At 51.2% G+C, this 12,281-nt stretch overlaps 2 protein-coding genes across 2 annotated transcripts; both read left to right on the top strand.

The window, feature by feature from the left end:
• Window positions 1–1,476: 1,476 nt before the first annotated feature.
• G6M90_00g041410 (uncharacterized protein) lies at window positions 1,477–1,611 on the top strand (the record flags this gene model as incomplete). The annotated part of the gene is made up of 1 exon (XM_066130282.1): window positions 1,477–1,611. The coding sequence occupies one exon, from the start codon at window positions 1,477–1,479 to the stop codon at window positions 1,609–1,611; it is 135 nt and encodes a 44-aa protein (XP_065986181.1).
• An 8,364-nt stretch (window positions 1,612–9,975) lies between these two features.
• mug80_0 (Meiotically up-regulated 80 protein) lies at window positions 9,976–11,987 on the top strand (the record flags this gene model as incomplete). Its single annotated transcript, XM_066130281.1, has 3 exons — window positions 9,976–10,347; window positions 10,429–10,717; window positions 10,786–11,987. 3 exons carry the CDS (start codon window positions 9,976–9,978, stop codon window positions 11,985–11,987), a joined length of 1,863 nt encoding a protein of 620 aa, XP_065986414.1.
• Window positions 11,988–12,281: the final 294 nt, after the last annotated feature.

Below are 12,281 nucleotides of genomic sequence, written 5' to 3'. Positions count from 1 at the left end.
TCCAGGAACGACGTGTGCTACAGACCGAGCTTGTCCACCGGAAGGCGAGCAAATGCACCTTGACCCTTCTCGTGACTGGCAATTTGACAATGATGCTAAGATACCATGTCGCCCCGGTGGGCCGTGGTGGGCAGGTCTCGCTGCGTGCCCTGTTTGCTTGAAAAGCAAAATCACCACCTACATATACATACCCTGGATCCTGGATCATGTCAAGGCGGATTCACTTGTGCAAGCCGTACTTCCGGCAGACGCCACTTCTGCTTCAACATGACACGCCGATTGCCCTGCCTCGTCGAGAGAACCGCCTATCTACGCCGCAGCTAACCGCCAAGACCAGCCTTTGTCATTCTTGGATGCGGCGTGGCCCTGGCCAAGGACGTTGTCTGCAGCGATTCAACCTTGTCCATGAATGATCTGGTGATAAGTAGGGATTCCGACTTGTGGGCATCGATGGAGATGAATGTCGTGTCTTTTTGAGAGACGGCTTCTTGGGCCTGGGAGACGTTCCATAGAGAATGAGCCAGCACACAAAAACCCCGTGCGGAAAAAATGTGTCGAGAAAAAGAACAGGATTTCCAACGAGGAACACCTCAAATTGAGTATTTTACGTTTCAACAGAGTCACATTCTCGACGCCCGGATGCTTAAGAGCGTTCCTCGGCATTTTCACATAGCCATTCCCTCGACGACTCGGGGCGGCCGGTTACTGCTCCGTCGTTTCCAACTGCGTATGCCCATGTAAATGTCGAGTACGTGCCCGATATAGACGAGGTATGGGCTCTGCGTGTTGAAATGCTCGTGCGTGCTTCATTTCAACCCCGGGCGGGCATGATATTCTACCGGGTATCGAGCCATGTCCGCGAGTGTTTTCCAATCTGTTTATTCGGCTGCCTCCTCGGCAACTGTTTGGTTGGAACAGAGAGCGACATGCTGGTTTTCATGGTGTTTGGCTTTGGCTTGTAATGAGGCGAGTATTGAAACAAGTCTCGACTCGACGCCCAGCCTCGAGACTCGAGATAAGAACTTTCGCCTTGGGATATGTTGCCCAAGCTCAAAGACGGCTGCGGCCGATTACGCCACATAATGGTGCAAAGGTATCTGGCACTACCAGCGACTCGTATTCCCGAACAAGACATGATAAAGATGACGTATTAGGTACCGGTGCAGGGTAGCTCAAGCATCAATCTATTCGTGAGCTTGGTGCCTGGGCACAGTTCCTGGAATATCTCCGACCCAATGCCATGAAGCGGGCCAATATCTAAATTTGTTGCCGGGCAATGAATATTAACCCATGGTCTAGACCACTACTCATATGATCGACGTCCTGCGTTGTTTGCTCTCAAACGACCCGGCCAGCAGCCAAACCATTGCAGGGCTTGTGGCGTACGACGTCGGCCAACAACAAACTCAGTTTTTGGCCCGGTACTGCTACTATTTTTTCAAGCAGTGCATGGCCATGTACAGGTCTACTCCCGCAATGGCCATGATTTTGGCATGGCTTTCATCGCCAGTGCAACTCTGGGAGCCCGGGCTACACGAAAGTGTGCCAAGCGTTGCCTATTGCGTCGCCAACTTGCACTCGGCGAGACCAAAAGCAATTGCTCCACGGTAGACTGAAAGATGTAAAATATGACAAGTACATATAGGCTCCGTCATGCAACTCGTCAAGATATCAACGCCATGTCCCGCCAAAAGTCGAGACCAGTCCCAATACGGCTCCTCGATTCGTGAGAATGTATGTACACTTGTTTCACAACGGGAAGACAAGGCATGGGAGGATTGAACTTCTTTGATGCCAACAGCTTGCCGTGGTCTATCGTCAGCGCCATGATGGCTCAACACGGCCAAATCGTTGTGTTCGGTTAACATGCAAGGTATCATCCCGGTGTAGACGAAACCAAAGGCAAATCGTGTCCTTTTTTTTTTTTTTTTTAAAAAACTGTATCATTGCTGCTTTGGCTCGCCCGCGATCATGGCTGACGTTGAAACCATCTGTGCTCTCTGATTATTTGGTCTCTGGCCGGAAAGACTGCTAGCGCCAACAAAAGTGATTGTGCAACAAATGGCTTTTGCACGTCTTGATTTCACAAAGTCGCACCAAGGTGAATGGACCGCAGCGGCCTCTCTGCAACCGAGATTCATAGTCCGGGATCTGGGGAAGTGGACGTAGTTATCATGCGGCGTGCAGCCTTTGCCCGGATGGCAGAGGGTCAACGATAGCGGCACAGACACATCTGGTGGTGATCAATGTCTCGAACCCGGTCTTGTGGGACACAGTCACGACAGTGTCTGTCAGAGAGAGTCTGAGAGTCTTGTCGCAGTGGCTGTCCGCCGTCATGGTGAAAAGGCTGCATTCCTCCTCAGATGAGGCAAAACGAAAGGAGTCACAACGCCCACCTAGGCCCGTCCCAGCCAATCAACACCTCCCCCGCTGATACGACCTCAGGGTTGCAAGGCCATGGTTGAAATTGCCCTGGCAAACTCGAGTCGCCGAAGGGCGACCAGACGCATGGGTCTGCTTCATGCATCACACGACAGCTGGGTTCCAATGGCCACAGATACTATATCAAGGGGATTGAAAAAATGTGTTGAATCGCGAACACAACCGACATTAGATGATCCAAAGGCCACCCTCACACGCCGAGGTACATTTCTCCGTGCCTGGAATCAGATGCCTTTGTAAGGCCGGGGCGCTCGGCACAGCAAGCAGCCAGACTGGATGTTAGTACTCCGTAGTGTCCATGCTATTTGCAGATGAGTCAAGTTGGAAGCGAAGTTTGACCGTCCGTGGACCCAAACCCAAATAAAAAGCTTGAGAAAGTCGGGAATCGATTAGGTTTCACCAGCGCTTCTCTGGACGAGAAGAGGTCAAGCTGGCGAGAGGAGAGACGTGCGACCCATGAATGAACGAGCGATTCAACGCAGACGCAGGGAGCCCTCAGTAGTACTCTGTACTCCATGAAAGAAGCAGAGAAGAAGCAGCCCGTCCCTCAGGCCCTCACTGAGAAGCCAACAGCCACTCGCACTCCATTGTGTGATCTTCGATTAACCAACACCCTCCCCTTTCGTCATCATTTTGTTGGTGTCAACTGGTCCTCACAGCCCCGCAATGTGTAATGGGGCCTGTGTGTTGATTGCGCGTGCTTTCGTAGAGAAACCCGGCAGCGGCATTGGTATGAGATGGCGAGGCGAAGCTTCTCGTCATTTGGTTATGCCGTACTCCGTGCTCCGTTCAAGATGTGACCATCGACCCCGATTACTCCGTGTCCAGAAGCGAGCCAAGGCGCCATATGTCTAGGTCAGCGTGCCAAATACATGATTGCTGACAGAGGTATGGAGTACCTGACATTAAAGCTCACCCATCTTGAAGGAGGACAAAGCATGTTTGCAAGGATGCAGGAATGGATGGATGGTCTTTGCTGGCATCCCCAGATCCATCCATACCACAACCGCCAGCAGCCCTCACTTGACAGGCCTACTTGTGGCTGGCCCATATCGAACCGTTAATGTATCCAGGACTCTTGTGCCGGTGAAGCTCAGCCAGCCGCGAATTGACCTAAATGCTTAACATTGCTGGAAAAGACTCGGAATTGTATGCACGGCTTGGTCATCTGTATCCAGGGTTTTCGTCTTCTACGAAATTGTGCGTTCCCTATGCAGTTACGGGGGTACTCGTGAACACTATCTGACTTTGTCTGCCGTCTGTGAAGCGTCCTATTACTGTGATGCAACCTTCTGTTTGCCGCCGACTTGTGGAGCAGCCACATCCCGGTTGGTTACTTGTATTCTCTGGAGTGGTCTTTCTAGATCCGGTAAGAAACTGGAGGAGGAGGAGGCTGTGGCCTTGATACTGGAGGACAGTAAACGTGGTAGTACTTCCAGAGAGAAAGTCATTTGATCTGGACCCGGCGATTATGAGCCTGGTTTAGCGACAATACAGAGCATGTAGGATTTATTGCATTGTATCTGCAGTAAGACGAGGAGAAAGTAGCCTGGCAGCTTTCACGTGCCCCCTCCTAGTTCAAGTCAAATACTGGAACATTAACTCTGGCGCCAGGTCCGTATTCGAAAAACCTTTGGAACGGAGTAATAGTTACGTCGTTTCAAAAATGTCCACTGGGCCAGTAGGACAGATGAATGTTGTTAATGAAGGTGCATACTCCGCATGTCCCGCGTGCCACAGCCCTTGTCGTCTCTTCTCTCAGAAAGGGCGATAATGTTGAGGGTGGCAAAATGCATACACAGGTACGGAATACACCCCTCGTCGCTCTTTGAACGGAGCTGAATTGTAATGGTTAGTACTACTTGGTTTCCACACGAAGGGAGGCCGTATCCGTAGCTTTCATCCGTACTCACGACCCTTCGCAGAGGCGAGTTAGTATTAGCTATCAGGCAACAAAAGCCCTCAAAAGCCCACACCCCCCGGCTGCCTTGCTTGGTTTTGGCTGGGAGACATACTAATAGCGCAAGCCCGTGGTTGTGGTGGGTGCTCTGTGGCGGGCACGATGTTACGATGTGATTGGCATAATAAGTGACAAAGAATGTCCCAGATGTGCCCCGGCCCTGTCTCTGTCCCGTATTTCATGTGCAATATGTCTGCTGGTTCCGCGGTCGACGACCATATCCACAAAAGTCAGTCACAAGAATGACCAACCGACCTGAGGATTTGTGTCGAGTTGCGAGTCACGACGGAGCATGCTGATAAGTTGATACTTGCCTTATTCCAGACCCTTGGTCAGCCCAATTAAATAACGACCTCGATCTGACCAACAAGACCTTCGTTCTTGTGGCTTGTGTGTCGCATAGGGTTCGACTTGAACGGAATCGTTCCTGTACCCGAAAAGTACCACGTCTGCCTTCTCGCTGGTGTTGTACCTGGGTGCACGTAGTCAGGTAGGCGGTTCGGTTCCCACCAGGTTTATTCGCACTCCAAATGCTGGAGCTTCAGCGACACCGAACCAAAGGGGCCCGATACTATTGGGGATTTTGTTCCAGTTCACTGTATCCCGTACTCTACTCCTTCGCGTAGTACTATTGTGACGTTCACCACCCTGGTCGGTGTTAAGTAAATTATGTATGTGTACTGTTGAAAACATCATTGGCTAGGAGCAATTCAGAAGTGCTTTGCTCTGTAGTCGCCTTGATGACGACCCTCTATAAAACATGCCACTTTGATGACAAGGTCGGCTCTAGACATTTGAATCAGCATGGCATGTCGAATACATCACCGGGTTGAGACCAATTCATCGAGCAGGACCACAATGTTTGAGTCTTGAGTGACAAGCTGCTGGCCGTATATATTCCTAGTAAAATTACCTAGGTAGTAATTTGCTGGTTGCGCGTCCTGCCATGGAGTACGTATGCCATGGAAAATATTCACATGTAACAAGACTTCCACAGTCGTCGAGCGACAAAGAGATACAACTTGGATGATTGGTCAACCAACTTTGATAAGTGACCGGATTTTTGGGCATGTGGATTCTTCCGAGATCAAGCAAGAACACGACATCTGAAAGCGAGACAGCAGATACGCTTTCTCCGTCAAATCTGCTCTTTTCCTTTACCGTGGCTAGTGGCCACGGAAGGGTCTTTATGCCACGAAGCGACTTGTGCAACCAGCAAGCCAGAGTGTTCCAGGTCACAAAACTTGATCTGGTGGGCAGCTTGAAGACTGGCCTGCGTCTTTACGTGTTAAGCGAATGAGAAGCACGGTGGAACCAAGCTCATGCGCCGCTCTGGACCCAAGTATGAAGTGTGGTGTTTGATGGCCGAGAGTACACCAATCTGACGGAGTATTGACATATTTATTGCTTTCTCGCACAAAACGATGATGTCCACATGCTTCTGTCCATGGCTTCCTTGCAACAACTAGATGGCTCGGGTAGCAGGTAGCCCGCCAAGGCTATGGCGTATTAAAAACCAGGACAGCACCAGAAGTCAATGTCGACACAGGCAGTAGGACGCAGCCATGATGAGATCATGAAATCGAGACAGCGGGAAGGAAGGAAAGTGCGGCAACCCCAGCTGGCTTAAAGTGGTTGAATATTCTGCAAGTTGTGGCATTTGGCGGCTTGTAGACGGTGGAGGCCAAAGTTGGTGCTTGTCTTCAGCTTGTCCTGAGTTGGTAAAGCCTGCAGGGGACCTAGAAACTACCATGGCCAACTCCTGCGAGAGAATAACAGAGGCCAGATGACCGAGGCCATTATGCACAGTACGGAGCAGCCGCAGGATGCATGTCAACCCCTAAAGAACAGCTGTAGCCATTCCTGTTCTGTCGGAACCCTTGTTTGTAGAAACTGCTCGACTGTCAAGATGACCCGACCCTATACGGAGTAGGAGGACAAGGAATAACTTGTCATCTTTGAAAGTCGGGAAGCTGAGTGTGATGACCATCTATCACACGTAAACCCTACTTCTGGGTGGTCGCCCGCTGCTACTGAGTACTGTGCTAGTATGTACTTATATGCTTGCTTGATCTTGGAACCAGGCGACGAGTTCTGCATTGGCGGCAACACCGGCGGCTGCAGAGAGCTTCAGGCACAAAAGGCCCGCTCACCTCAATGCGTTTGTACTCCGTACGGGGATACCCAAACTAGTTCAATTGGGTCAGGACTGTGGACATGCATTTGACTCGGACAAGGGCAATGATGCCGGAACGTGGTGCGGCAATGAATGTTGCTTGTTGCCCATGTCAGTCGTTGCAAGGGGGACCACCAGTACATCACTTCTGTCTCTTGGATGGCTGACTTGGCAGGTCTCTGCTCACACCCACCAAGTAGCGTGCCATTCAGCAAACAATACTCCGTACTAAACTCCGTGAAGACTGATCGTTTCTACGTGCCGCGATTCCGTGTAATCGATCACAGTCGAGCCCCTCGGTTGGCTGATGTGCCTTCACAGACCACACTCCCAGATCATCGGATACTTGATGTGCCGCGGCCATGGTTTCGCTTCTATGTATACACAGAAGCCTGGAATGTCCAGGATTATACTTTGCGAAGCAAACGTCCCAGAGCATTCAGCCCGATGTGTACCATGTATGAGTAGTAGTATTGGGGTGACAAAATATGAGGCCCATACCTTGCGTTTCTCATTAATGTCTGGCTCAACCGTCAGGCTCCTCCTGGTCTGGCCACTGGAAGGGATTGGTGTAGTCAAAGCTAGTCTCGTATCGGTTGCGTCTGACTACCTACCCAAGTCTGGTAGGTACTCCAACCGTGGGAGTATCGTTCCATGTACTCCGTATTCCGTACTTCAAGTGTGACACGGATTGACGAAGGAGCAGGTAGAGTTGCCGTTCTAGTTAAGAGCGCACCTTGTCTGCGAGAGCGAGGCTGTACATTCGATTTCTATTTTGCGTTTGTCCGAGTGTCAGATGATGGCCAAAGTCACCGATGGACCCTTGGATATCGTGGCACTTCAAGTTAACATGGGGTTGATCCATCAAGAGCGACAAGCCCCATTCGTTGCTGGTCTCCCTGCCACACCTGCTGGCCGGTTTTGAGCAGCTAGTAGGTGCGTAATAAGTGTGTATTGACACAGTGGGATCGCCTGTACCGGCTATAAGAGGAGAGGAGTGGCTCGAGCCGATTGATTGAATGTACCATACACAATAATACACATCACCAAAAGCCGGTGTCCACCTTTCGAATGGCTTTTCTTGTTGCGAGTAATTTATTAGCAAGACGGACGACACAAGCGTCCACAATAGCCCATTATTGGCATCGAGACGAGCTGGAACCGACGATCCACAGGGAATGAAAAGCCCGTTGCCACGACCAAACCACATTTGTCCATGCTTGACGGCGTCGCAGTTGCGCGTTGGGTCTGGCTGGTGGGTGTGCCACGCTTCGACTAGCTCGGAGCCAGCGTCAGTGTGTCCAGCTTGCACCTGCGAATGTCTGAGAGAGAAACGCAGTTCCGCCAACCGGGGACCTCGAGATGGAGCCACTCGCTCACTTGGCCAGGTTCAGCCTGGGTCGACTAGCAATAAATTGTACGGATATGTAAGTAGTATACGGAGCACTCGGGTGGCCTGGCGTCGGACCTGGTCTCTCTCCAAACCAAACCACCCGACACGGCGAATAGCGAGATATAGGAGGCGCGCAGGAGCGGTGGTCAACCCATAGCCCACAGGAATTCCCGCCAAGCATGGCGTAGCTGTGGATGGCAGGATGGCAGGATGGCTCTTGACTTGTTTTGGCCGGCTGAGCCACTTGCTTCGACGATGCCTGGATACCACTCAACAACCACTGTCAGTCAGATGTAGAGTAGGAGTCGATGGAGCTGACTTAGGATCCCCGTGTATTGTATGGAGTACAGAGTACGAAGTACCAGGTTTGCGTTTGCAGGTAGGTGCATCGAGCAAAAGGGCGGATCGCCTCTTCACTTGCCCCTTCTCATCTCTTCCCCCAGCCCTCGACCATGACAGCTGGCCTGCGTGCTTGACTCTTCAAAATTGCGCAGATGTCTGGTGCCGAATGGAGTCTAGATGGTCGGCGCGTAGTGACTTTGGGTATACTCCGTACTCCGTATGGTCTCAATAGAAACTTTAGAAGCGGATTCCTTTCGACATTTTCATTTCTCGGCTCTCTCAAGTTCGGCGTGGCAGCTGACTCTGCCTTCACAGCCGCGAGTGCTCGCTAAACTTAGAACCTGGACAAAGCCACTACTACTTGCGTGGAAGTCTCCGGCAAGTACACTGTCTCAGCGGTGGCGCCATGGAGGTACTTGCCAGCCGTGGCAGCCGTGGTGGAGCGCAGGTACCTGGACGTATCCGTCATGGCTCTAATTTGCAGGCTTGGTGTTGAAGTGGCAGAAGTGGCAGAAGTGGCAGGCACCACCAAATCCAGCGCCTTCGTCTCGCATCCTGTCCCAGCTCCCCCCAGTCCACTGGGCTGCTCTTTCCCTTCAGTTGTGCTCGGGGCCCCCCTTACCTACTTAGTACCTAGTAGGCAGTTGCCCCAGTTGCCTGTCATCAGCCCGTGCAAGTGCAAGCGCAGGTGCGACTTGCTCTGGCTGGGTCCTTACAACTCGTCTTTCACCTCACCCTCACTCCTCTCTCAACTTGTCGGCTGCTGCCACACGCCCCCCCTGTGCCGTCCAATTGACTCTCATTGATTGACCCGGCAGCCAGAAGCATAAACGCGGGCCCAGCAACCACCGACGGTGGCCCTCGCCTTGGCGCCCTGGAACCAACCACAGCCCCGTTTGAACCTTGAACACCATCTATCCCTCCACCATACCATTTACGCCGAGACCGTCGTCTTTCTCCCTCTGTCCCTCATATCAGCCGAGCCGGGTCATGTCTCCTTGGTTTCCACGACACGATCCGTGTCGTCTTTGACCCTTTTCTTTCTTCAATCATGGGCCCGTTCTGGTGAAAATCAAAGTGCAGCTGTGGAAGAAAATTAACTGCATGCTGCATTCCTTTTGTCTTTCTGTTGCTGAGCGGCCACAGTAAGTGCAACCGAGGGGGGTGTCTTTCAACGAGCTACGCACACTTACACCACAATCACAGAACGACAACCGCTGCCACCTGCAAGGCCCTTCGTTTTCATAGCCCGAACATCTCTTTGAAAACAAACAACCACGGCCTACTCGTGTATCCTTCCCGCTGCCCTATTCACTGTATTCTTGGATGCGGATAATTCCCATTGTCCCACTTCTTCACGAACGAACTTGCGACTCTGGACAATCCCACGTCGCCCACCTCGAATGCCGAAGATCACGGCAACTCTTCTTCTCGAGTCACAATCCAGTGCCATCTTGACCCGGATTAACACCAAATGTGCAGACGTTTCTCTCCATGTCCGTTAAAATAACTTCTACACTTTCGTGTCTGCTCCCTTCACCTACGACGTGCCAAAACCGCCGGGGACGAAATCTTACCTGTGGTGTTGTCCTGCCAAAGCTCCCTCTGGTCAGTACGTCTTCAGGTTTGGGCAACGGGCTTAGGACACCACCGGTCGACGACATGAGCACAGCATATCAACCTGCGATGCCGACTTTTGAGGGCCGTACATTATCTGGGTACCCCTCAGCATTATCTCATTCTAGCCACATCAAGCCGGTTGTGGATGATGCAAGAAGTTCTCACCAGTACCGTTATGCATCCCAACAAGTCCAGCTCCGAAATGGACCCTATTTATCGACAGAACCGGCCGCAGATCCGATGTTGCGTCAACCTCCTAGTTCCTTAACTCCTGTTACGGAATCTTCAGTAGCGGCTAAGCGCTCTCATTCGACCACTCCCCGTAGAGGCTCAGAAACGTTGATTTACCACAGCTTGCAAATGCCCAAGTGTATTAGTCATACTGGAGGAAACCTATCCGACTTTGCTGCTCAGGTTGGTTGTATTCTGCTGTATCCTAGGCTGCGAGTCCAAACAACGACTGGGGTGCTAACAAGAATTGGGGGGGCCTCATAGATGACCTGTTTATTTTGGTTCGAGTCTATTGACGAGCTGAAGAAAGCTGAATCGATTCGATCACGACAACCCAACGCATCAATCCAGCGACTCCCCGCCTTGGCAAAGCCTCATGAACAGTTTCGAAAATGGGTATACAATGTTCTGTCAACGACCCAAGTCACCCAGAATGTCATCTTGTTGGCCCTGTTGTTCATATATCGTTTGAAGATGTCGACACCGCAGATAAAGGGACGTGCTGGTAGCGAATATCGACTTTTGACAGTGGCGTTGATGCTTGGGAACAAGTGTATGTATAATTGAATTGTGACTGACTTGATTTGAATGCAGCGAAAGCTAATTGTTGTTTATCGGTAGTTCTGGACGATAACACATATACCAACAAAACCTGGGCGGAGGTATCTTGTTTCGCTGTCCAGGAAATTCATGTGATGGAAGTAGAGTTCCTCAGCAACATGCGATATAACTTGTTGGCTTCAAAGGAGGAATGGGAGCAGTGGATTGTGAAACTATCCTGTTTCCATGATTATTATGAGCGAGCTTCCAATCTTCCAGTATCTCCCGTTCATATCCCTTCTCCTAGTCACAAAGCGCTATATTCGCCCCTTCCGTCGCCAACTGGAACTGGAATCCCGCCATTCACGCCTTCGACCAAGTTTAATCTCTCACCGAGTTCGAGACATTGTCAAAATGTGTCGGCTTACCAGTCCAATGCTACATCCCCACTGGCATCGAAAATTTCGATCCCTGTACCATCCTCTCGCAAACGAAGTCCCGACGAGGATCTAACGGAGCATCCTGCTAAACGAATGGTGCATTCAGCCGCTGCACAAATTGTCCAAGGAGCCTCCAGTACACGACTGAATGGACATGTTGACAGTACCAGATTACCAGTTCCTCACCTAACTGTGGTGACGAGTCATAGCCCCGATCAGTTCGCAACGGGCCAAAATTTTTCCTCTCAAGGCTCGGTTCCATCTGCATCTCAACAGGTGGTATCTCTACCTCCTCTTCAATCGGGTGTTCGAGCAATGTCAACTGTCTATCAGACTGGTACGCCGTCTGCCGTGGCCTTGCAACCGCAATCCGTGTCAGCTTCTTCTTCATCCGCAATAACCGGATCTACCTATCCAATTACAGGCTTGCCGATACACCCACAGGTGCCCTATGGTACTCCGACGAAGCACCACAGCCCTAGAAATATGGCGCCTGCCTATGGTTCCTCACCACTGGTGGAAGCTTTCGGGCCTGGATCCGCGGTTCACACGCCTATCGCTCATACTCCGATATCGAATTCGCCAAGTGTGTATTTGCAGCATCGGGCTAGCCCGTACAAGCCCATCCGGCACGTCAACAGGCTTCTTTGTCCGCCACCATCGGCGTCTCTTGACCAGTATCATCTTTCGGTTCCAGTCCAGCCGAATCAGATGCACTATCAGCCACTAGGTCGGCGACACGATCTACGAACCGGCATCGTACCTGAATTTTTGGTCTACAATCGAGGTCAGCAACAGCATCTTATACCACACGGTCCGCACCAGGGCCACTTTACGTCCTAAGGGTGTTTGCACTCAAGTGTCTCGCTCCGTTTGAACAATGAGCAATTTGGCGCCGCAGGTACCAACGATGTGCACTACAGTGATAATGTAGGCTGCAAATTGACTTGGAAGATGACAACTTTACACTCCTATTTCCCCGGACCGGACGAAATTAGACTCGAGCTTGCTTGTGTTTTATATAAGCATGGCCTTTGTTTTCGTCATTTGTACGAATGTTTTTAGACACTACATGGAAACGCAGGCATGGATGAAATGACATGGAATTAGGCGTTGGGTTTGCAAATAATTTTTAGG

The sequence above is a fragment of the Metarhizium brunneum genome, chromosome 2 (assembly GCF_013426205.1).
Source record: "Metarhizium brunneum chromosome 2, complete sequence".
NCBI lineage: Eukaryota > Fungi > Ascomycota > Sordariomycetes > Hypocreales > Clavicipitaceae > Metarhizium > Metarhizium brunneum.
Note: the sequence above shows the minus strand (reverse complement) of the source record. Positions and strands in the feature narration are given on the sequence as shown.